Here is a 26,101-nt window from a genome sequence, read left to right as displayed (position 1 = left end):
TTAAATGAATGGGCAAAGAAGATCTGGCAAATGGAGTATAATGTGGGAAATGTGAAATTGTCCATTTTGGTAGGAAGAATAAAAAATAAGCATATTATCTAAATGGTGAGAGATTGCAGAGCTCTAAGATACAGAGGGATCTGGGTGTCCTAGTGCATGAATCACAAAATGTTAGTATGCAGGTACAGAACATAATTAGGAATGCTAATAGAATGTTACTGTTTATTGCGAGGGCACCCCACATGGACTGCAGTGGTTCAAGAAGGCAGCTCACCACCACCTTCTCAAGGGCAATTAGGGATGGGCAATAAATGCTGGCCTGGCCAGTGACACCCACATCCCGTGAATGAATAAAAAAAAAAGATCCTGAGGGGTCTTGACATGGTGGATGTGGAAAGGAGGGGTCACTTTAAGACAGAGGTGGGGAGAAATTTTTTCTTTCAGAGGGTCATGACTCTTTGGAACTCTTTTTCAAAAGTCGGTGGAAGCAGAATCTTTAAATATTTTTAAGGCAGGTGGAAATGTGGCGTTGAGGTTACAATCAGAGCAGCCATGATCTTATTGAATGGCAGAGCAGGCTCGTGGGGCCGAGTGGCCTACTCCTGCACCTAGTTCGTACATTCATATGCTCGTATGTAAGACACGGGCACAGGTGTCGGCAATGTGTCCGTACACGGACACCAGTGTCCATGGTAAAAGTTTGAGGTCCGTGGTAATTTTAAATGTCTTGCTCCAAACCTTTAAACTTGTTTTTTAAAATAACATTGCAACATTTAAAATTACCAGGAGTTAAAGTAAATAGAAAGGATCAGGCAGAGCACTGGTGAAGAAGCATGCATGGACATGTGACTGCTGGCAGCTGTGAATTCCACATGCTGTGCTTGCACAGACGGGCTAGAATTCTTGGCTGACCTTTCACCTGTCCGCAGCGACAAGAGCCCAGATGAGTTTGCAGGATGTCGTTTTGAAGGTGGTGAGAAACAGAGAAAATTGCAGAATCGCTGGTTAATAGAAGGGATTCTGGGTCTGGTGCCCATAAAGGGGCCACTGGTTAATGGAAGTGGGTCCGGGTTCCATAAAGGGGCCGCTGGTTAATGGAAGTGGGTCCGGGTTCAATAAAGGGGCCGCTGGCCTGAAACCAGCTTCAATCAACATTAAAGAGGCGGCTGGTCTGGGAGAACTCAAACAGCTCCATGAATTTCTCATCATCTGGGCTATTGCTGGGGTGGAGCTGGTACCTTGACATAAAGGTCTGCAAAGGAACCCCGACCTGAGCCCAAATGCTGGACCCGGAAGTCCGACCCGAAACCAACGCGTGTCATCAGATCCCGTCAGGATTGGGTCGGGTAGCAGGCCGTTACATCAGTACATGGGTAAAGGCCTGCTACCCAACCCAACCCGATGGGACCCGATGACATGTGTCGGGTTTGGGTTGGGTCGGACTTCCGGGTCCGGCATTTGGGCTCGGGTCAGGTTTCCTTTGCAGACCTTTACCTTGACAATTGTTATTTGTACTTTGGGCACACAACATTAGAATAATTTTACATTTCAAGGTCTGATGCTTTTTAAATAGCTTGGGCACCATTAATGTTTTTTGTTTCTGAAGGAGGAGCATTGAATCTGTTCTCTTTGCAGCTGTTGATGGACCTGACTGTGTAGTTTCAGTGTTTCTGTTCTGGTGATTGTGCTGAATGTTAAGGTTGCTATGAGAGCCAGGCTCTCCTGCATATTTGACAAGTTGCCATTCACTCTTCAACTCTTGCCACTTTCAATTACTAATTTGTCCTGGTCTTATATACACATAGCTTCATCGATGCCAGCATCGGTGCTTCCTGTTAAGGCTTTGGTGGTAGGAAGCACTCTGGCGACAGTGCAAAGTGCTGGTATTTGGCATCATCGCTTATGCAAGCGATGTTGATGTGTGGTGGACTGTTGTGTTTGGAGCTGTGGAACTTACGGGGTGTACCTTCACTCTGCTGCTGCTAACAGAGTGGTCTATCGCAATCTGCTTTTTGATAGGTGCGGGTGTGAAGAACTCTGGTCAGATCACGCCTCCTCATGATGACTAGGTCTAGTTGGTGCCAATGACTAGACCTTGGGTGACGCCATGATACCTTGTGGATGTCTGCCCTGGAAGAAGGTGTTGGCGATGCAGAGTTTATTCAGGGCACAAAGCTCAAGAAAGCGTTGTCCGTTATCATTGATCTTGCCCACCCCATGATGACCGAGGCACGTTGGCCATGAATCTCTGTCTGTCCCAACACGTGCTCAATCATCTGTGAAGCATCAGAAGTATCATTTGGTAAAGGCAGAACCCGCAACAAGGGCTGGTTTGAGACCTACTCAGCTGAGATGATATCTGTCATTGATGAAAAAAACAAAGCCTACATGATGCACAACATAAACCCATCAGCTAAGACACTGCATGACCTGAAATTAGCCAAGACAGTCATGCAAAGGAGAGGGAGGCACTGCACAAACAAACACTGGATCAGCTTATGTCAAGAAATCCAAACTGCACGTGACAAAGGAAATCTACAAGCTATGTACGAAGAGATCAAGAGGACGCTTGGCACTGCCATCACCAAAGTTACTCCCCTGAAGTCGGCAGATGGTGAAGTACTCACCGACAGAAGTAAACAGATGTCTCGCTGGGCTGAACACTACTATGAGCTGTAGTCCTGTGAGTCGGACATCTCCCAGTCTGCACTCAATGCTCTCCCGCAACTTCCTGTCATGGATGAGTTAGACGAAGAACCCTCATCACTGGAGCTCAAGAAGGTCATAGACTGCCCAGCAAACAGAAGTGCACCCAGCATGGACGGAATCCCAGTCGAACTGCTCAAGCACAGAAAGCCCCATCTATTGCCACACCTTTATGACTTTCTCCTCCTCTGCTGGAAGGTTGGCTCTGTTCCACAGGAGATGTGTGATGCCAAAATCATCACACTATACAAAAACAAACTGACAGAGGAGACTGCAACAACTACAGGGGCATCTTACTCCATAGCGTCACAGGGAAGGCCTTTGCTAGAGTCAACTTAAACGACTCCACTTACTTGCAGACCAAGTGTACCTGGAAGTGCAGTGCAGTTTCCCTGCCGGCAGATCTACTGTGGATATGATCTTCTCCTGACGCCAGCTACAAGAAGTGTAGGGAACAGAGTATACCCCTTCCTCTTACTTTCGTAGATCTCACTAAGGCATTTGACCCTGTCAGCAGAGCAGGGCTCTACAAGATTTTGGGAAAAATTGGCTTTCCACTGCAACTCCTCAGTTTCATCTGCTCCTTCCATGACAACATGTATTGCATTGTACAGTTTGTTGGCTCCACTTCCAACAGTTTTGGAGATTCTCCATGTTCCTGACCTTCGCCTTCCCTGTAGATATGGAAAGAGTCTACTTGAACACGAGGTCAGATGGTAAGCTCTACAATCAATCAAGGCTGAAAGCAAAGACAAAAACAAACCCTGTCCTGGTCCGAGAACTCCTCTACACTGATTATGCTGTGCTAGTCACACACTGAAACTCAGCTACAAAGACTTATGGACTGTCTCTCCTGTGCCTGTAACTTGTTCTCCTTGACTATAAGCATCAACAAAACCATGATCATGGCACAAGGTGTTACATCTCTACCCCTGATCACACTAAATAACACCCCACTGGAAGTGGTTAGCAAATTCTGCTACCTTGGATCCATGGTGACAGACAATCTGTCCCTCGATACAGAGTTTGATACACGGATAGGGAAAGCAGCTACCACCTTTGGCTGACTTGCAAAATGCACATGAGATAACACCAAGCTGACCCTTAGGACCAAGCTGATCGTTTATAAGGCCTGTGTTCTCAGCACCTTGCTATATGGCTGTGAAACATGGGTGACTTGCAAAAGAAAAGAAACTCAATAATTTCCATCTTCACTGTCTGCGGTGCATTATGGGTATATCCTGGCAGGACAAAACCACAAATGCAGCAATCCTCTCAAAGGCAGAGCTCCCAAGTGCGTTGGCACTAATCAAACAGAGGTGGCTTCGGTGGATCGGACACGTCCGCAGGATAGAAGATGGTCGTATTCCCAAGGATCTTCTGTACGGTGAGGTAGCCGGGACCAGACAACCAGTGGGGTGCCCAAAGCTCCAGTCCAAGGATGTTTGCAAGCGTGACATGAAGGCCGTCAATGTCGACTATCATACCTGGTAGTCACGAGCTGGCGAAAGAGGGAAATGACGACACATCCTGTGGTCTGGTGTGCACTACCACGATGAGCAGTGGCTACAGCAGATTAGCAACAGGCGCCAAGGTCAAAAACAACAACTCACAGCATCATTTGGCAGCTTTACGTGCAGCACTTGTGGCAGAACCTGTCTCTCAAAGACTGACCTTCACAGCCATCAGCAAAGGTGCACCAAGAGAAGACACCCCAGCTAAATGGATTGTTTGTTACGTGTCCACCATCATAGATCGAAGGATGCCAACCAAAAAATACACATAAAAGATAGCCAGATTTGCAAGAAAAGCATAGCCAGACAACATAGCAGTTGCTTTTGAATTTTCTTCTGGAATTTCTTTCCAGTTTCCAAGGGTAATTGAGTGTGAATCCAACATTTTAATGCATCGTACCAATATGTCTTCCACAAGCTAGTCATCTATATTCCCAGCAGCAAATTATTTGTCATGCTTCACATAGTATTTTTATCGCGTAATGGTTTAGCTGGCTGGCTATATGCTAATGCAACATTAGCACAAGGTGTAGCTAGCTCTATTCTGTCAACAAAAGTAATTTACATTGGCATTGCACACTGTTTTTTTGCTAGCTAGCTAATGCAGTTGTGCTGCTCTGCATTGATGTTTGTAAGCTTAGCAATTTTATTTATAGATAGAAATGTGTTTTAAATCGGACTCTGTTTTGATGGCATTAGGTTGGGTTATATCTTATATACAGATTAATTGCCCCAAGTCTGTGGCGGAGTCAATAATTTTGTCAAACATGTTAGTGCCTATCCCTGCACGGGCAGCAGCATTTTAAATGACCTCAAGTTTACAGAGGGTAGAATGTGAGAGACCAGTCAGGAGTGCATTGGAATAGTCAAGTCGAGAGGTAACAAAGGCATGAATGAGGGTTTCAGCAGCAGATGAGCTGAGACAGGGGTGGAGTTGGACGATGATACGGAGGTGGAAATAGGTGGTCTTAGTGATGACGCAAATATATGGTCAGAAACTCATCTCGGAGTCAGATATGACACCAAGATTGTGAACAGACTGGTTTCGACTCAGACTGTTGCCAGGCAGAGGGATGGAGTTGGTAGCTAGGGAACGGAGTTTGGACCGAAAACAATGACTTCAGTCTTCTCAATATTTAATTGCAGGAAATTTCTGCTCATCCAATGCTGGATGCCTGATCAGCAGTCTGATATTTAGCAACAGTGGAGGAGTCGAGAGAGGTGGAGGTGAGGTGGAGTTGGGTGTCATCAGCGTACATGTGAAAGCTAATGCTGTGCTTTCAGATGATGTAGCCGAGGGGCAACATATAGATGAAAAATAGGAGAAGGCCAACACACTGAACCTGATAATTATGGTATAATTGGTAAAAGAATTCAGAGAATCTGAATTCAAATGTGGTAACTGTGAAAAGTGAGCATTGCTTTGAGCTGCTGCAAGTAAAGGGCCGAGGAATGCTCCTTCAGTATGTCCACCAGTTACCATGACAACCATGAGTCGTCAGGTAGCTGGATTGGATACCTGGTGAGATTCAATGAACGACTTTGAAAAACCTCCCCAAACCATTTTCTTTGATGGTCCCTTCCCCCACACAGCACACCTCGACTTTTCCTGGCTCAATGTTTATCCCTCAACCAACATCACTTAAAGACATATCGCACCTTTCACGACCGCAGGACGTATAAAGTGGTTCACAGCCAATGAAGTACTTTTGGGATGTAGGGTGTAGGAAACATAGCAGCTAGATGGCAAAGAGATAATGACCAGATAATCAGTTTTACCCCGATCAGACCTGTACTGTACCCGGCAGGAAGATCTCTGATAGTCTCGCGCTACTCAGGGATACGATCGCCTACGTACGGGACAGGAGGGTGGACACCTGCCTCATCAGCCTGGACCAGGAGAAGGCTTTTGACAGGATATCGCACACCTACATGATGGACGTGCTTCCCAAAATGGGGTTTGGGGAGGGAATCTGCAATTGGATCCAACTGCTCTACACAAACATCAGTAGCGCAGTCTCAATCAACGGGTGGGAATCGGAAAGTTTCCCGATCAAATCTGGAGTCAGACAGGGCTGTCCTCTGTCCCCGGTCTTGTTTGTTTGCTGTATTGAACCCTTTGCTGAGTCTATTAGGAAGGATGCAAGCATAAGAGGGGTGACAATCCCAGGCAGCGGAGGCACTCAGGTCAAAACCTCCCTGTACATGGATGACGTCGCCGTTTTCTGCTCGGATCCGCTGTCCGTGCGCAGACTGATGAGCATCTGCGACCAGTTCGAACTGGCCTCGGGAGCCAAAGTTAACCACGGCAAGAGCGAGGCCATGTTCTTTGGCAACTGGGCTGACCGATCCTTTGTCCCCTTCACCGTCAGGTCAGATTACCTGAAGGTGCTGGGGATATGGTTCGGAAGGGCCGGGGCGTGCACCAAAACATGGGAGGAGCGAGTAGCCAAGGTACGACAAAAGTTGGGCATGTGGGGGCAGCGATCTCTCTCCATTGTGGGTAAGAACCTGGTCATCAGGTGCGAGGCGCTCACGTTGTTGCTCTACGTGGCGCAGGTCTGGCCCATACCCCACTCCTGCGCCGTGGCAGTCACCCGAGCCATTTTCCGCTTCGTCTGGGGATCTAAAATGGACCGGGTCCGGAGGGACACGATGTACAAATCTCTGGACAAGGGCGGGAAAAATGTACCCAACGCGGTCCTCATCCTGATGACCACCTTCGTGTGCGGCTGCATCAAGCTGTGTGTAGATCCCCAGTACGCAAACTCCAAGTGTCACTACGTGCTGAGGTTCTATCTGTCCCCGGTGTTGCGAAGGATGGGCCTGGTCACATTGCCGCGGAACGCTCCGTGCAGTTGGGCGGTGCCGTACCACCTATCCTTCGTGGAGCAGTTTCTGCGGGAAAACACCTTCGACCACCGGTCCATCAGGCAGTGGTCTGCACGGAATGTCCTCAAGGCCCTACGGGAAAAGGAAACGGTGGATCCTGTCGGATGGTTCCCCGAGCAGACCGTCAAAGTCATTTGGCGGAATGCCTCATCACCAGAACTTTCAAACAAGCACCAAGACGTAGCTTGGCTGGTGGTGAGAAGGGCCCTCCCCGTCAGATCCTTCATGCACACCCGAAGTCTCGCCCCCTCCGCACAGTGCCCCCGCGTTGGCTGTGGTGGGGAAGAGACGGTCGCCCACCTCCTCCTGGAATGTGCCTTTGCAAAGCAGGTGTGGAAAGAGATGCAGTGGTTTTTGTCAAGGTTCATCCCAAGCAGCTCTGTAACACAGGAGTCTGTGCTCTACGGGCTGTTCCCAGGGACGCACACCGAGACAAACATCAACTGCTGCTGGAGGACTATCAATTCGGTGAAAGACGCCCTTTGGTCTGCCCGAAACTTGCTGGTCTTCCAGCGCAAAGAGTTGTCCACCACCGAATGTTGCAGACTGGCACATTCCAAGGTCCAGGACTACGTGCTGAGGGACGCACTAAAGCTTGGGGCAGCCGCAGCAAAGGCTCAATGGGGAAAGACCACAGCGTAAGGTTCCCCACCAAGCTGGACTGAGGGGCTGGATCACTGGGAAACCCCTCGAACTGTATCGTTAATATTCTCAATTGCTGTAAATGTAAAACTGTAATTGACATGACAATTGTGAAACGGAAGGGTTGGGAAGAAACTCATGAGAGTATTGAAGGAAACTGATCTCCCTTGCAATGTTTGTATTTTTTGGTGCTGTTTGGAAACTGTTTGGCAATGTAATTTTTACAGATTTTTATGAATAAAGTATATTTTGGAAATAAAAAAAATAAATAATCAGTTTTAGTGATATGCATTGAGGAATAAATGTTAGCCAGGATATAGTGGGAGATGGTGGTGTAGTGGTAATGTCACTGAACTTGTAATCCAGACGCCCAGGCTAATACACTGGGGACACAGGTTCAAATCCCACCATGGCAGCTGGTGGAATTTAAATTCAATTAATTCATTAAAAATCTGGAATTGGAAGCTAGTCTCAGCGATGGTGCCATGGAATTATCATCAATTGTTTGAAAAACACATCTAATTCACGAATGTCCTTTAGGGAAGGTAATCTGACATCCCACCTGGTCTGACCTATGTGACTCCAAACTCACAGCAACGTGGTTCACTCTTAACTGCACTCTAAAACGACCTAGCAAGCAACTCAGTTATCAAGGGCAATTAGGGATGGGCAACAAATGCTGCCCTTGCCAGTGATGCCCACATCCCATGAAAGAATAAAAAGAAATTAGGGAGAACTCACCTGCTTTTCTTCAAAATAGTGACCATAAGACCAATTACATCCACCTGAGAGAGCAAACAGACATCTCAGCTGAAAGACAGCACCTCTGACAGTGCAGCACTCCCTCAGCGTCAAGTCTAGATTTTATATTCAAGTTTCTGGAGTGGGGGCCTTGAACCCAAAGCTTTCTGACTCAATGAGGAGAGTGCTACCCATTGAGTCACAGCTGACACATTACTCTGAGTAACACCACAGGAGATGCACTAATATATTTAAACCAAGAAACTGCAATAGAGAGGAAGCTGAGGAGTAATTAGACAGGAACTTGAGCATTAAATGAATGGAGAGGGAGATGGTGTTAGATGTTTAATACTCACACATTCAGTGTTTTCAGTCAAGTTTAGGATAACATAACTCTTTCCGGCTAGTTTGCTCCAGTCTCTGCAGACAACCTGCTAAAGCCAAGCACAAGAACCATGTCAGTTGTAAGAGAGTGAGAGAGGGGCAATATTCGAGAACTCTGCATTCGCAACAGGGGCACAGCTACAGAAAATTGTATAAAAGGTCAGAATGACCAAGGCAAAGCAGCACAGCTTTAGGAAATCTTTAAAAGCAATTAAGGTCAGATCAGGAACGGCTCCAGCCTGCGAGGATAAAACAGAACATGCTGGAAATACTCAGCAGGTCTGGTAGCATCTGTGGAGAGAGAAGCAGAGTTAACGTTTCAGGTATGTGACCTTTCATCAAAGCTGGAAGACGTTAGAGATGCAACATGTTTTGAGCAAGTATAGAGAAAGGGGGAGGGGGACAGGAACAAAAGGGAAGGTCTGTGATAGGGTGGAAGGCAGGAGAGATTAAATAAAAAAAGGATGACGGTGCAGGGTAAAAGAGGATGGTAATGGGACAAGTAAAGAAACAAAAGATGGATCTAAAGAAGTTGTAAATGTCGACAGCAGACCCTTAAGCAACAGCTGCTGTCTGGTAAATGGGAGCAGTGCTTATGATAATGGTTCAGTTGCGGAGAGGTTGATGAGGAAGGAGGGAAGAGTGAGAAGGTGTCAGCTGGAAGGTAATCCCTGTTACCGTTTTATCATCACTGCACTGAAGGACACAACCGGTGGTCGGCAACATGTCCGTACACAGGCAACAGTGTCTGTGATAAAAAAATTTGAGGTCCATGACTGGTAATTTCAGAGATAAGAAATTTCCCACTGGTCTTTTCGACCAGACTGTTTTTTAAAAAAAAAAGCAGCTGTCAGTTTCACAGCTGATTTGGAATTTCTAAGCTCAGATCTTTATCTAATGTTCATTAACACTCTTTTCCATATGCACAGCTGACAGATGCTGACCACAGGAGCAGTGCTTTCTGAACTTCGCACAGCTTTGGGGTTTCCCGGCGGGCTTTTGAAAAAAAATCAGAACCCACTGGAAAACCCTGAATCTGACCAAAGTTTGGAAACTGCAAAGTTCAGAAAGTCAAAGTCAGACAGAAAGAGTGGGAGGGCAGAGAGAAAGAGAGAGGGGGGGGTGGGGGGGGGTGCGGGCAGAGAGAGAGAGGAATGCAGAGAAAGAGAGAGGGGACAGGGAGAGAATGAGAGACTGCAGAGTTAGAGAGGGGAGAGAGAGAGAGACGGAGCAGAGACAGAGGGCAGAGAGAGGAGGAGTGGCAAAGAGAGACAGGGTGGCAGGGAGAGAGCGGGGCAGAGAGAGAGGGGGCAGAAAGAGAGATGGGCGGAGAGAGGGGACAGAGAGAGATGGGGGCAGAGAAAGAGAGGGGACAGAGAGAGAGGACAGAGAGAGGGCAGAGAGAGAGGTCAGAGAATGAGAGAGAGGGGGGGCAGAGAGAGGGAGAGAGAGGGGGGGCAGAGAGAGGGAGAGAGAGGGGGACAGAGAGAGGGGGAGAGAGGGGGACAGAGAGAGGGGGCAGAGAGAGGGGGCAGAGAGAGGGGGCAGAGAGAGGGGGCAGAGAGAGGGGGCAGAGAGAGGGGGCAGAGACAGATAGAGTGGGGCAGAGAGTGAGGGGACAGAGAGAGTGGCAGACAGTATGGGGGCAGAGAGCAAGAAAGAGAGGGCAGAGCGAGAAAGAGGACAGAGAGAAAGGGGGGGACAGAGAGAGGGAGAGAGAGGGGGACAGAGAGAGAGGGCAGAGAGAGAGGGGGCAGAGAGAAGGGGCAGAGAGAGGGAGCAGAGAGAGGGGGCAGAGAGAGGGAGCAGAGAGAGGGAGCAGAGAGAGGGAGCAGAGAGAGGGAGCAGAGAGAGATAGAGCGGGGCAGAGAGTGAGGGGACAGAGAGTGTGGCAGAGACAGTATGGGGGCAGCGAGCAAGAAAGAGAGGACAGAGCGAGAAAGAGGACAGAGAGAGAGGGGGGGGGACAGAGAGAGGGAGAGATAGGGGGACAGAGAGAGAGGGGGACAGAGGGGCAGATAGAAAGAGAGGCAAAGAGAGAAGGGGGCAGAGAGAGAGGGGACAGAGGGAGAGGGGACAGAGGGAGAGGGGACAGAGGGAGAGGGGACAGAGGGAGAGGGGGCAGAGACAGCATGGAGAGCAGAGAGAGGGCAGAGAGAGAGGGGGGGACAGAGAGTGAGAGGAGGGGACAGAGAGAGAGAGAGAGGAGGAGGGACAGAGAGAGATAGTTGGAGGGACAGAGAGAGAGAGAGAGGGGGGACAGAAAGGGGGGGCAGAGAGAGCGAGAATGGGAAGACAGCGAGAGAGAGAGAGGACGGGGGGCAGAGAGAGAGAGGGACAGAGAGAGAGAGGGGGCGACAAAGAGATGGGGGCAGAGAGAGAGGGAAGAGAGAGAGAGGGGACAGGGAGAGACAGACAGAGAGGGGGGGCAACAGAGAAGGGGGGGGGGGCAAAGAGAGAGAGCGTGCACCGAGCGAGAGAGAGGGGGCAGGGAGAGAGGGACAGAGAGAGAGGGGGCAGAAAGAGAGAGAGGGGCAGAAAGAGAGAGAGGGGCAAAGAGAGATAGAGAGGGGCAAAGAGAGATAGAGAGGGGCAAAGAGAGATAGAGAGGGGCAGAGAGTGAGGGGACAGAGAGAGGGAGACAGAGAGAGGGAGAGGGAGGAGGACAGAGAGAGAGGGGGCAGAGAGAGAGGGGGCAGAGAGAGAGGGGGCAGAGAGAGGGGGGGGGCAGAGAGAGAGGGGGGGGCAGAGAGAGAGGGGGGGGCAGAGAGAGAGGGGGGGGCAGAGAGAGAGGGGGGGGCAGAGAGAGAGGGGGGGGCAGAGAGAGAGGGGGGGGCAGAGAGAGAGGGGGGGGCAGAGAGAGAGGGAGCAGGGGAGGGAGACAGAGAGAGAGGGGCAGAGAGAGAGAGGGGCAAAGAGAGAGAGGGAGGCAGACAAAGAGAGGGGCAGAGAGAGAGGGGACAGAGAGAGAGAATGGCAGAGACAGCAAGAGGCAGAGAGAGAGAGGACAGAGAGAGAGGGGGGACAGAGAGAGAGAGGAGGGGCCAGAGAGAGAGAGGAGGGGCCAGAGAGAGAGAGAGAGTGGGGACAGAGAGAGAGAGAGGGGACAGAAAGAGAGAGGGGGCAGAGAGAGAGAGAGAACGGGGAGAGAGAGAGAGGACAGGGGGGCAGAGAGAGACAGGTGGGGGCAGAGAGAGACAGGTGGGGGCAGAGAGAGACAGGTGGGGGCAGAGAGAGACAGGTGGGGGCAGAGAGAGACAGGTGGGGGCAGAGAGAGACAGGTGGGGGCAGAGAGAGAGGGGATGAGAGAGCGGAGCAGGGGTGGGGGGGACAGAGAGGGGGCAGAGAGAGAGAGGACAGAGAGAGAGGAGGGACAAAGAGAGAGAGAAGGGGGCAGAGAGAGAGGGGGAGAGAGAGAGAGAACGAGGGGACAGAAAGTGCGAGGAGGGACCGAGAGAGAGAGAGGGGGACAGAGACAGAGAGAAAGGGGAAACAGAGAGAAATTGAGAGAGCGAGAGAAGGGAGACAGAGACAGGGGACAGATTTGGGATTTTCTGGTGGCTTCCGACTTTTTTTTAAAAGCCCGCCAGAAAACCACGAATCTGTCCAAAGTTGGGAAATGGCTGTTCCTGCTCCCAGCACCTGTCAGCTGTGAAACTGACAGTGTGATTTTTTTAAAAAGCCTGTCTGAAAGAAGAAGCCAATGGGAAATTTCTCATCTCTGAAATTACCAGGCACGGACCCCTAGCAAGGATGAGGAATAGCCTGATACTGTTTACATCCGCAGGTCAGATGGAAACCTGTGGTGGGCTGGATCTTAGCCCTCGGGCCGTATGTTGGACAACCCTGTACTACAACAATACCAGGGATGAGGGACTTCAGTTGTGTGGAGAGATTGGAGAAGCTGGGGTTGTTCTCCTTAGAGCAGAGAGGTTAAGGAGAGATTTAACAGAGGTGTTCAAAACCATGAATTGTTCTGATAGAGTAAATAAGGAGAAACTATTTCTAGTGACAGAAGGGTAGATAACCAGAGGACACAGATTTAAGGTGATTTGGCAGAAGAACCAGAGGTGACATGAGGAAACGTTTATTTAATACAGTGGGTTGCTGTGAGCTGGAATGCTCTGCCTTAAAGGGCAGTGGAAGCAGATTTAATAGTAACTTTCAAAAGGGAATTGGATAAAGACAAGAGAGGAAACAAACTGCAGGACTATGGGGAAAGAGAGGGAAGTGGGACTAAATGGATAGCTCTCCCAAAGAGCCAGCACAGGCACAATGGGCCAAATGGCCTCATTCTGTGCTGTGTTTATGCTTGTTTAACAATGAGTTTCCCTCCCACATTGGATGGGATAGGGAGAACTTTAAAGAGGTGGTTGTTTGGAGCGGAATGCATGCCGTAACCAAAACAGCAGTGGAATTAAAAACGATAAAAGAGTTGGGAGGGTTGTGACTAAATGGAGATCCTTTTCAGAGAGGCAATGGGCTGAATGGCCTCCTCCAATTCAGCACAATTCTATGGGGGAAGTTTTAAGACTAAGTGGAGTAGGAGCAGAGGGGAGATGCCCTGCCCTCCAAAATGAAACAACTATATGATCAGAGTCAGTCTCCCACCTGAGCTATAAAGTTGATGGGTGGAAGCAAGAGTCCTGGTGCAGGAGGACTTGACTGAATGTACCCCAGCACTAAGCTAAGTGGGGAGGGGGGGGGGGGTGAGCCAGATGGGAAGGAGGGCCTGGGCCAGGGAGGACCCTTGTTGGGTGCAGAGAAGCACTTCCACTTCTCCCAGCCCAAAACTTAAAACTATGTGGGGCATCTTCTTGCCCGGCTTCCCGTTCCCAGCAGGCTTGACCTGGTATGGAAGCCACGAGGACCTCCTCGACACAGGCCTGGGGTTAAAATTGCAGCTGTCAGAATCAGGGGTAGCAGCGACTAAGTCACTCACTAGGTTTTAACTTCACTTCCCCACCCCAGGACATCTTCTGCCACGTTTGTGAGGTACAAGGGCTTAAATTTCCCCCACCCCATGACATACTTGAAGAGGAGAAATTTGCAGGGATACTGGGAAAGTGAGAAGGAGGAAGTGTGCCTAATTGGATAGCTCTACCAAAGAGCCAGCACAGACACGATGGGCCGAAAGGCCTCCTTCTGTGCTGTGCAATTCTATGATTCAATCCAGTGGACAGACAGTTGCGAGTGCAACGCTAACCGACGTCAAGAGGCTGTCAGGTTTAAAAACTACGACAAAATGAACCACCCCGTCAATACAGCAGAACTGATGATGGTAACCATGGAGACGGCCTCGGCCTACACTGCCCTGGTGGAAGTACTGCAGCAGGTGGCAGCAGTTAGGGATGTAAATGAGGTGGGACAAAAAGCGTAATTAAATGATAGAACAGAAACGCACGAGCAGGACCGAAACACGACAGAAGTAAATCGAAATCATGCTAGCCTCTCCCCGATAAAAGAGGGGAATCAGGCTTGGAAAATTGGCCATTTTTTAAAGACCTGATTCCCAGCTGTGCTGAGGCTCTACAGCAGCTGACTTTGATTATTGTGACAGCCTGCAACACAGGAAAAAACCCACAAAAGCAAATGCTGTCGGCTCAAGATGACATTTGCGGTCCAGTCATAAATAGATCTTTCAAGAAGCAACAGCCCTATTCATTAACGCGAGTCAGATGAAGATGTAACCTAGAGTTGCCAACCCTCCAGGATTGGTCCTGGAGTCTCCAGGATTTAAAGATTAATCTCCAGGGCAAAGCTACGATGCAAAAACCCAAGAGAAATATCTGGGGAAGGGGTGCATTTAAAAAAAAGTGATTTTGCTAAATTTTCTTTGAACATTCATTAACTTTAAAAATGACTGGAAATTGGGGATAAAAAGACTGACTGACAGTCAAAAATCATCTTTAGGGCAGAGAGGATTAAGGGAGATTTACTAAAAATGGCTCCAGGGATGAGGCACTTCAGTTATGCAGAGAGACTGGAAAAACTGGAATAGTTCCCCTTAGGGCAGAGGAGGTTAAGGGGAGATTTGATAGAGGTGTTCAACATCATGAATAGTTTTGGTAGAGTGAATAAGGAGAAACTGTTTCCAGTGGCAGGAGGGTCGGTAACCAGAGGACACAGATTTAAGATAATCAGTAAAAGAACCAGAGGCGGAAGATGAGGAGCAATTTTTTTTTACACAGCACTGAATGCGCTGCCTGAAAGGGCGGTGAAAGCAGATTCAATGGTAACTTTCAAAAGGGAATTGGATAAATACTTGAAAAGGAAAAAAAGTGCAGGGCTCTTGGGAAAGAGTAGGGGGTTTGGACTAATTGGACAGCTCTTTCAAAGAGCTGGCACAGGTACAATGGGCCAAACGGCCTCTTTCTGTGATCTAAGATTCTATGATTCTATGAAATGCATTAACATTCATTACCTGTGTGGTCTCCTGAAGTTCTTCTCTGGCTGTGGTGGGTTTGGTACCACTGGAGTCATCAGGAATGAACCTTTGCTCCTCCATCTTTGATGTCGCTTCCAGCAAAGTCGTGTGGTCTGGATCCAGCAGGGTGAAATCCTCCCCGTTCCTGCCAGTGATTGATGGGCCTTGAGATGAGACGGCGTTGTTGCCTGCGGTGGCTGTAGCAAGAGGCGCAACTGCTCTGGCGAGCCCCGTGTTGTCAGGGAAGAGCTGGGGTGGTGACAGCGAGGAGTAGGAGGCAGGAATGATTGTAGGGGAATCTAAGGCACCGGCCGGCACGTCTGCTGCGCTTATCCCGGGCGATGGAGAGTTCAGTCCGTCCCTTCGATTGCCTGAGTCGGACGCCGTTGTCGGGGAGAGGTCATCTAAACCGCCTACGGTGTCCCCGTGTGGGCTGACTGGAACCAAGCTGGGTCTCATGAACACGGCACTAGTTGGCGATGTGGCTGGCACTGCCTGTTCTTCCACACGGCCTGATAGCCTGGATTCGGTAGCTGGAGAAACCCATGCCTGTGGCGAGGAAGTGAACGAATCTATTGTGTTTGCTTCACCAGTTACTGGTATGGGCAACAGGGATGAGGGCAGCAGAGAAGAAGAGGAATTGGCATCTGAAACAAGAGATTAGACATGACTTTCCTGGTGGTAAAGACAACAGTTACATAGACTCTCACAGAACAGAAGGGGCCATTCGGCCCATCATGTCTATACCAGCTCTTTGAAAGAGCTATCCAATTAGTCCCACAGCCCAGGAATTTCCCCATGACGCTACAAATTAGTCTTCTTCAAATGCATGTCCTTTTGGAACTTGCTATGAATCTGACTCCACCATCCTGTCACATAGCACGTGCCAGATCTTAACAACTCTGTGTGAAATAATTTCTCCTCATTTCACATAGATATAAAATCTGCAATAATTTATAAAGCATCTTTCACAAGCTCAGCATGTCCCAAAACACTTTACAGCCAATTAAATACATTGAAGTGTGGTCACTGTTGTAATGTAGGAAACACAGCAGCCAATTTGTGCACCACAAGCTGAAAAAAACAGCAATGACCAGGCCATATGTCTGTGTTGGCTGAGGGATAAATATTGGGACAACCTCCCCTCTCTCTTCTTTGAAATAGTTCCATGGACAGTGCATTAACATAGAAAATTTACAGCATTTACAGTGGCCATTCGGCGCATCATGTCTGTGCCAGCCAAAAGAGTTACCCCACTTTCCAGCTCTTGGTCCGTAGCCCTGCAGATTATGGCACTTCAACTACATATGCAACTATTTTTTAAATGCAATGAGGGTTTCTGCCTCTACCACCCTTTCAGGCAGTGAGTTTCAGATCCCCACCACCCTCTGGGTGAAAACATTTCTCAGCTCACCTCTAATCCTTCTGCAAATTACATTAAAGCTATTCCCCCTCTCTGCTAAGGGAAATAGGTCCTTCCTATCCACTCTATCTAGGCCTCTTATAATTTTATACACCGCAATTAAATCTCCCCTCAGCTTCCTCTGTTCCAAAAAAAGCAACGCCAGCCTTTCCAAACTTTCCTCTTAGCTAAAATTCTCTATTCCTGGCAACATCCTCATAAATCCCCTCTGTACCCTCTCTAGTGTTATCACATCCTTCTGGCAATGTGATCAGAAATGTATGCAGTACTCTAACTGCAATCTAACTAGTGTTTTATACCATTCAAATATAACCTCTCTGCTTTTAAATTCTATCCCTTTGCTAAAAAGGAAAGTATCCCAAATGCCTTCTTCACCACCTTACCTACCTGTCCTGCTACCTTCAGGGATCTGTGGACAGGCACTCAAAGGTCTCTCTGTTCCTCTACACTTCTCAGTGAATTGAATTCCATTTGTTATTTCTCTACCCAGCTGATCAGTTCATTGATATCTTCCTGCAGCCTACAGCTTTCTTCCTCACTACCAACCACACGGCCCAATTTCTTATCATCTGCAAACTTCTTAATCAGGCCCCCTACGTTTAAGTCTAAATCATTGATATCTACAAAGAATAGCAAGGGACCCAGTACTGAGCCCAGCGGGACCGCACTGGAAACAGACGTCTACCATTACCCTTTGCTTCCTACCACTGAGCCAATTTTGAATCCAACTTGCCACTTTCCCTTGGATCCCATGAACTTTTAATTTTTTGACCTGACTGCCATGTGGAACCTTGTCAAAACCTTATTCAATTCCATGTACACTACAATAAATGCATTCCCTCATTGACCCTCCATGTTACCTCATCAAAAAATTCAATCAAGTTCGACAAACATGACCCTCCCTTAACAAATCCATGCTGACTATCTTTGATTAATCCATGCCTTTCTAAATGACGATTGATACTGTCCCTCAGAATTGTTTTCAATAATTTGCCTACCACTGAGGTTAGGCTGACTGGCCTGTAATTATTCAGTTTATCTCTTCCTCCCTTTTTAAAATCATAGAATGGTTACAGCACAGAAGGAAGCCATTCGGCCCATCATGTCTGTACTTCTCTCTGAAGGAGCAATTCACCTAGTGCTACTTCCCTGCCTTCTCCCCGTAGCCCTGCACATTCTTCCTTTTCAGATAATAATCCAATTCCCTCTTGAATGCCTTGGTTGAAACTGCGTCCATCACACTCTCAGGCAGTGCATTCCAGTGCATTCCAGTGCAAACCACCCAATGCATGAAAATGATTTTCCTCCTGTCTCCATTGCTTCTTTTGCCAATTACTTTAAATGTGTACCCTCTGGTTCTTGATCTTTCCACCAATGGGAACAGTTTTTCCTTACCTACTCTGTCCAGACCCCTCATGATTTTGAGTACCTCTATCAAATCTCCTCTCAGCCTTCTCTTAGATTAGATTAGATTAGATTAGAGATACAGCACTGAAACAGGCCCTTCGGCCCACCGAGTCTGTGCCGACCATCAACCACCCATTTATACTAATCCTACACTAATCCCATATTCCTACCAAACATCCCCACCTGTCCCTATATTGCCCTACCACCTACCTATACTAGTGACAATTTATAATGGCCAATTTACCGATCAACCTGCAAGTCTTTTGGCTTGTGGGAGGAAACCGGAGCACCCGGAGAAAACCCACGCAGACACAGGAAGAACTTGCAAACTCCACACAGGCAGTACCCAGAATCGAACCCGGATCCCTGGAGCTGTGAGGCTGCAGTGCTAACCACTGCGCCACTGTGCCGCCCACAATCTTCTCCAATGAAAACAGTCCTAACTTCTCCAATCTATCTACGTAACTGAAGTTCCTGGAACCATTCTTATGAATCTTTTCTGCACCCTCTCTAAAACATTCACATCCTTCATTCATGAAGTGGGTGCCCAGAACTGGATACAATACTCCAGTTGAGGCTGAATCAGTGGTTTATACAAGTTTAACATACCTTCCTTGCTTTTGTACTCTATGTCCCTATTGATAAAGCTTAGGACACTGTATGCTTTAGTAACCGCTCTCTCAATTTTTCCTGCCACCTTCAATGACTTATGCACATATATACCTAGGTCCCTCTGCTCCTGCACCCCATTTAGAATTGTACCCTTTATTTTATATCGTCTCAAGGCGTTGTTTCTGTATTTAAACATCGGTTCAACGTTAGCAGTCCTCCAGTACTCTGACACCACTCTTGTTGCAGATTGGAAAATGATGATCAGAGTTGCTGCTATTTATTCTCTTGCCTCTTTTAGCCTCCTGTGATACATTTAATCCAGGCCTAGTGATTTATCCACTTTCAAGAACACCTTAATATTTCCTTCACAATGTTTATCCCATTCAATATTTCACACTCCTCCTTAACTATAATGTCTGCTCTCTCCTCTTTTGTGATAACAGATGCAAAGTATTCATTAAGAACCATGCCGACGTTTTCCGCCTCCACATACAAGTTACCTTTTTGGAATCTAATAGGCCCTACTCTTTACTTAGATATCATTTTGCTCTTTATGCATTTATAAAACACCTTTGGGTTTTCCTTGATTTTACCTGCCTATATTTTTCATGCCCTCTCTTTGCTTTCCTAATTTCCTTTTATAATTTCACTTTTGCACTTGCTATACTCCTCTAGGCTTTCTGCAGTATTGAGCCCTTGGCATCTGACAAAAGCTCCCCTTTTTCGTCTTATCCAACGCTGTATGCTCTTTGACATCCATGGGGTGGGGGGGGGGGGGGGGTGGAAATGGGGGGTCTTGATTTGGGAGTCCCACCCTTTTTCTTTATGGGAATGTATTTGTTCTGAGCCCTCACTATCTCCTCTTTGAATGCCTCCCACTGCTCTGACACTGATTTACCTTCAAGTAGCTATTTCCAGTCTACTTTTCCAAATCGCATGTCAGCTTAGTAAATTTAGCCTTTCTCCAATTTAAAACTTTTACTCTTGGTCTATCTTTATCCCTTTCCATAACTACAGTAAATCTAAATGAATTGTGATCACTACCACTAAAATGCTCTCCTACTGATATCCCTTCCACCTGCCCAGCTTCATTCCTAAAATCAAGTTCAGAACTGCCTCTTCTCCTGAATGCATTTTAAGAATAATTCTGCACCCACTATACCTTTTACACTGATTTTATGCCAGTTAGTATTAGGATAGTTGAAACCTCCTACTTTCACTGCCCTATTGTTTTGGCACTTGTCTTTCTAGCACCTTCTGACTGTTTGCAGGTCTCGAGTTACACCCTGCAATGTGACTGCCCCATTTTTGTTCTGCAGCCTATATTTCGAAAAAAGGCCAAGTCTACTAAGAAGATTGTGCTGAGACTGGAGTGTGTAGACCCCAACTGTCGATCAAAGAGAATGCTGGCCATCAAGAGGTACAAGCACTTTGAGCTGGGAGGAGACAAGAAGAGGAAGGGCCAAGTCATCCAGTTCTAAGTTGCAGTCTTTGCATTTTGGAGTACAGATTTACAATAAAACTAATTAAGATCTAAAAAAAAACCTTGTTTGATGATCCTTCTAGCATTTCATTCCTCCTCCCATCTGTGATTGTTTATTTTATTTAGAGATACAGCACTGAAACAGGCCCTTCAGCCCACCGAGTCTGTGCTGACTAACAACCACCCATTTATACTAACCCTACAGTAATCCCATATTCCCTACCACCTACCTATACTAGGAGCAATTTATAACGGCCAATTTATCTATCACCTGCAAGTCTTTTGGATGTGGGAGGAAACCGAAGCACCCGGCGAAAACCCACACAGTCACAGGGAGAACTTGCAAACTCCGCACAGGCAGTATCCAGAATCGAACCCGGGTCCCTGGAGCTGTGAGGCTGCGGTGCTAACCACTGTGCCGCCCAATATGTTTTTAACCAATACCACAACCACCTCCCAATTTTTAAAAATCCTTCTCTCTATTCCATCTGAAAACACTACAACCTGGAATGTCGAACTGTCAGCCTAGGTTTTGGGATCAAGTCAGCAGATGAGGTCTCGAACCTACAGTCTGCTAACCCAGAGGTGAGAGTGCTACCCACAGAGCCACAACTGATACTTATACATAGCTTTCTTATGGTGAACTGTTTCCATGCTGTTCACACAATGACTTACTTTGAAGTGATTGTTGCAGACGACAGAATCTTTTATTCATAGGCACGAAGGGCACAACATTACTATTCATTCCCAATTGTACGTCAAGCCACATATTAAAGAAGAAGAGGCTTATGTAGTTACAAAACGTTTTTAGCACGGAAACAAGCTATTCGGGCCAACAGGTCTGTGCCAGAGTTTATGTTCCAGACAAGCCTCTGCTTCTGATGAAAGATCACAAACCTGAAACGTTAACTCTGTTTCTCTCTCCACAGATGCTGCCAGATCTGCCATTTCCAGCTCTTTCTGTTTTTATTTCATATTTCCAGCATCCACAGTATTTTGCTTTTACTCCTTGTAATAGCAAGTGCTACATTCTCACCACTGATGGTTTGAATTTACACATTGTCTTACCATGTACAATGAATTACTTTGAAGCACTGTTACTATTTAGGCATACACGCAGCCAATTTGCACACAGCAAGCTCCCACAAACGGCAATGAGATGAACTTATCTGTATTTTAGTGGTATTTGTTTGGGAGCTGTGTTGACCAGGACTCCGGGAGAATGTGGTACGGTATCATAGTGATTATTTTACTATACTAGTAATCTGGTGGCTTGGACTAATGGTCTGGAGACATGAGTTCAAATCCCACCATGGCAGCTGGGAAATTTAAATAAATCTAGAATGAAAAGCTAGTATCAGTAATGGTGACTATAAATCTACCAGATTATTGTAAAAACCCATCTGATTCACTAATACCCTTTACGGAAGGAAATCTGCTGTCCTTAACTGGTCTGGCCTATATGCAACTCCAAATCCACAACAATGTGGTTGACTCTTAATTGCTCTCAGAAGTGGCCCTGAAAGCCACTCAAGAAAGTGGCGCACCACTGCCTTCTCAAGGGCAATTAGGGATGGGCAATAAATCCTGTGAATGATTAAGTAACAATAAAAAATAAAAAAACTTCTCCACTGTTCTTCAAGCAGAAAGGAAGAACCTGCATTTAGATAGAAAGCACATTCTGCAGGCTTTGACATCGCAAAGTGGTTCCGAGTTGACCTTCCCATTAGAGTTAAACCACAACCACTGGTATCCAATCTGTTTTTTTTTAGTTGAGGAATAAATATCGAGCAGGACACCAGGGAAACTCCCATACTCTTTAAGACAGTGCTTTGGGATCTTTATTTAATGTCCAGCTGAGAGGTTAGACAGGGCCTCAGATGATGGCTCATAACATAAGACAGTTTCTCCAACACTGACCTGTCACCTTAGAATATGAGCTCAAGTTGGCTTTGAACCAACAATCTTCGAACTTGCAAGCAAGAGACAAGGTACCTTAAGTTGTCAAGCATCAAATGAATCATAGCCCCATTATGAGTCACGACCATTGGGACGGGAGAGGAGGAACGTCTTCTGAACCAGTGCACACTTGAATCAGATTCACTACTGATGTTTGGTGTGAATTTACCAGTTAAATTTATTAACTAAATACATTGTCAATTGTGAGTGGAACAGTCAAGCTGACATTTGTTTGGATAAGGGTGGTAGGAAATGTCCAATATTTGGAGCAGTACCAAAAGAGGTTCCCATCCATCCTACAGCTCTTTATAAATAATTTCCTTACAAATCAAGTTGCTACTTGCAACCTCTCAGAGGCCATCAGAACAGCCTTCAAACTAACTGTGCACAAGAACAAAGCAAGTGACACACTCCCTGGAGACAGTCGACAGCCCTTTCTCCAAACGAGAGCTTGCTGTATTTGCAATAGGCTTAGAATCATACAGTCTTACTGCACAGAAGGAGGCCGTTCGTCCCATCATGCCTCTGCCAGCTTTTTTCAAAGTGATCCAATTACTCCCACTCCCATTGCCCCAGCCCCATATCCACACTTTTCCCATAGCCCTGCAAACTGGTCTTCCAGAATGTTCCGCAGCTCAGGCCTCAGACTATCACACATGATCGTTGGTTCTGTAGAGTTCAATTATTCAGATAGACCGTCCAGCACGTATTCTGCCTTGAGGCCAGTCATGTTCCCTTGTGTTTTCAAACTGAATAGAATCAAGTACTGACTGGCTGCCAACTAAATCAGTCTCTCGAATTTAGACTGATTGATTTTGCATTCCAGCTTATAGCACAGTTGAATCTAGCCAACTCTATCAGTATTATTGTCAGTTAACTCATAATTCTTAAGCCGGCGATCCAGTTTCTTTTTTATAAATAGCATAATTTAGCTGCTCCTATCTTGTTGATGTTGTTTGTGAGCTCAAGCTGACATCTAACATAAGAAGCAAAGCTAATCGGTCAAAATGCTCTGAGGCAATCAGAATCATTTAAACATCAAGAAAGAAAATATCACTTCTGTGTAGTGACATTATTTGTCATTTGCCATCCTATTTGTTGTAAAGGTAACTTGCCTCATCTTATCACCAGAAATAACTCGTCACTTAGAATGAGTTACTCAGAAGTTATGTAACCACTGCAGTAACTCATCAAGGTCTCTTCAGTAGCCCAGACCTGAGACCTCCACCATCTAGGACAAGGGCAGCAGTCACATGGGAACACCGTCACCTCTAACTTCCCCTTCAAGTCACACATCATCCTGACTTGGAAATATATTGGCCATTCCTTCATCGTCACTGGATCAAAATCCTGGAACTCCCTTCCTAACAGCACTGTGGGTGTACCTACATCACACGGACTACAGTAGTTAAAGAAAGCAGCTCACCACCGCCTTCTGAAGGGCAATTAGGGATGGGCAACAAATACTGGCCTTGCCAGTGATGCCCATGTCCTGTGAATGAATAATAAAAAAGCAGCATACAAGAAGGTTCACCAAACTGCAATGAGATGAATGATTGGTAAATCTATTATTTGGCGATATTGGCTCCCTGTTCTTTGAATAGTAACACAGGAGATGGCCTCTCTCTTAAGGAGCGGTGTGTGGGGGTGTGGTGGCTGCAAATTGCAGTAAGGAAAGATATCTGTCCCCTGCTTAGGCATAACCAAAACCCTGTTTCTAATCGCAAGGATGGGCTCACCACCAATAGAGGTGCCCATTCCCGCTGTATTGCTGTCACCTTGGAGTGTCCCCCACCAGTGCAAGGGCGAGGGTGGGTCGGGGGCAGGGAGCAGGATGGGGTGGTGAAGCCTAAAGCCCTTTGCAGACTGAAGACCAAGTCAGAAAGGTTCCATTCTCCCCCAGCACAGTGAAATTAGGCTGGCAGGCTGAAGGGACTCGATCTTATTGGGATCTCTCGGGGATCAGCTACCATTTTAGGTGCCAGCTGTGGTTCCGTGCATAGCACTTCTGTCTCTCAGTCAGAAGGCTGTATGTTCAAGTCCCGCTCCCAGGACTTGTGCATAAAATCTAGGCTGACATTCCAGAACACTGCTACGTGAGTGCTTCACAGTCAAAGCTGTCGTTTTTCGGATGAAACATTAAACTCGAGCAGATGTAAAAGAGCCCACAGCACTATTTCAAAGAAGAGCAGGGGGAGTTCTCCCCAGTGTCCTCGCCAATATTTATTCCTCAAACAACTTCACTAAAAAAGAATTACCTGGCCATTATTATATTTGTGGGAGCTTGCTGTGCATAAATTGGCCACACATTTCTGACACTGCAATAGTGACTACACTTCAAAATAAGTATTACATGTCTGTAAAGTGCTTTGGAATGTCCAGAGGTTTTGAAAGGCACGATAGAAATGCAAATTCTTTCCTTCAAGGGGATGCAACAAGGTTTCGCTAGATTGATTCCTGGGATGGCTGGGCTGTCCTATGAGAAAAGATTGTGTAGAATGGGCCTATTAAACATATGAATGGAAACATATGAAATTCTTAGAGGGCTTCACATGGTAGATGCTGAGAGGCTGTTGCCCCCTGGCTAGTGAGTCCAGAAGTAGGGTCCATCTCAGGATAAGGGGTCAGCAATATGACTCAGATGAAGAGAAGTTTCTTCACTCAGAGGGTTGTGAATCTTTGGAATTCTCTACCCCAGCTGTGGATGCTCAGTTGTTGAGTATGTTCATGACTGAGACCAATAGATTCTTGGGCACTGAGAGAATCAAAAGGTATGGGGATAGGATGGGAATGTGAAGTTGATGTAAATCAGTCATGATCTGAATGAATGGCGAAGCAGGCACGAGGGGACATATGGCCTAATCCTGCTTTGATTAATTTACATATGAACATACGAATTAAGAGCAGGAGTAGGCCACTTGGCCCCTCAAGCCTGCTCCACCATTCAACACGATGATGGTTGTTCTAATTGTAACCTCAGCTCCACATTCCCGCCTACCCCCAATAAGCTTTCACCCCCTTGCTTATCAAGAATCTATCTACCTCTACCTTAAAAATATTCAAAGACTCTGCTTCCACTGCCTTTTGAGGAAGAGAATTCCAAAGACCCACGACCCTCTGAGAGAAAAAATTTCTCCTCAGCTCTGACTCAAATGGACGACCCCTTATTTTTAAACAGTGACCCCTAGTTCGAGATTCTCCCACAAAGGGAAACATCCTTTTCACATCCACCCTGTCAAGGCCCCTCAGGATCTTATATGTTTCAGTCAAGTTGCCTCTTACTCTTCTAAACACCAGCGGATACAAGCCTAGCCTGTCCAATCTTTCCTCAAAAGACAACCCGCCCATTCCAGGCATTAGTCTCCTAAAACTTCTCTGAACTGCTTCCAACACATTTACATGCTTCCTTAAATAAGGAGACCAATACTGTACACAGTACTCCAGATGTGGTCTCACCTATGCCCTGTATAGCTGAAGCATAACCTCCCTACTTTTGTATTCAATTCCCCTTGCAATAAACAATAACATTCTATTAGCTTTCCTAATTACTTGCTGTAACTGCATACCAATTTTTTGCAATTAATGCACTAGAATACACAGATCCCTCTGCATCTCAGAGCTTTGCAATCTCTCACCATTTAGATAATATGCTTCTTTTTTATTCTTCTTGCCAAAATGGACAATTTCATATTTTCCCACATTGTACTACATTTGCCAGATCTTTGCTCACTTACTTAACCTGTCTATATCCATTTTTAGCTGCCTTATGTCCTCTTCACAACTTACTTTCCTACCTATCTTTATCTGCAAATTTAGCAACCACACCTTCGATCCCTTCACCTAAGTCATTGCTATAAATTGTAAAAATTTAAGGCCCCAGCAGTGAACCCTGCGACACACCACTCGTTACA

At 46.8% G+C, this 26,101-nt stretch overlaps 1 protein-coding gene across 5 annotated transcripts in view; it reads right to left on the bottom strand.

The window, feature by feature from the left end:
• Positions 1–26,101, bottom strand: part of podxl2 (podocalyxin-like 2) — a 109,788-nt gene that overhangs the window by 18,517 nt on the left and 65,170 nt on the right. For 4 of the 5 annotated variants that reach the window (XM_068052147.1, XM_068052151.1, XM_068052148.1 and 1 more), the window contains 2 exons: positions 15,304–15,953; positions 8,852–8,929 (listed from right to left, as the gene is read on the bottom strand). In XM_068052147.1, the coding sequence (XP_067908248.1) occupies positions 8,852–8,929; positions 15,304–15,953 (728 nt within the window). The remainder of the gene's footprint in view (positions 1–8,851; positions 8,930–15,303; positions 15,954–26,101) is intronic. The other variant, XM_068052150.1, reaches the window with a different exon arrangement.

Source organism: Heterodontus francisci, chromosome 19, assembly GCF_036365525.1.
Source record: "Heterodontus francisci isolate sHetFra1 chromosome 19, sHetFra1.hap1, whole genome shotgun sequence".
NCBI classification, from domain to species: domain Eukaryota; kingdom Metazoa; phylum Chordata; class Chondrichthyes; order Heterodontiformes; family Heterodontidae; genus Heterodontus; species Heterodontus francisci.
The sequence above is the reverse complement of the archived record's forward strand: the minus strand, read 5'-3'. Positions and strand labels throughout refer to the sequence as shown.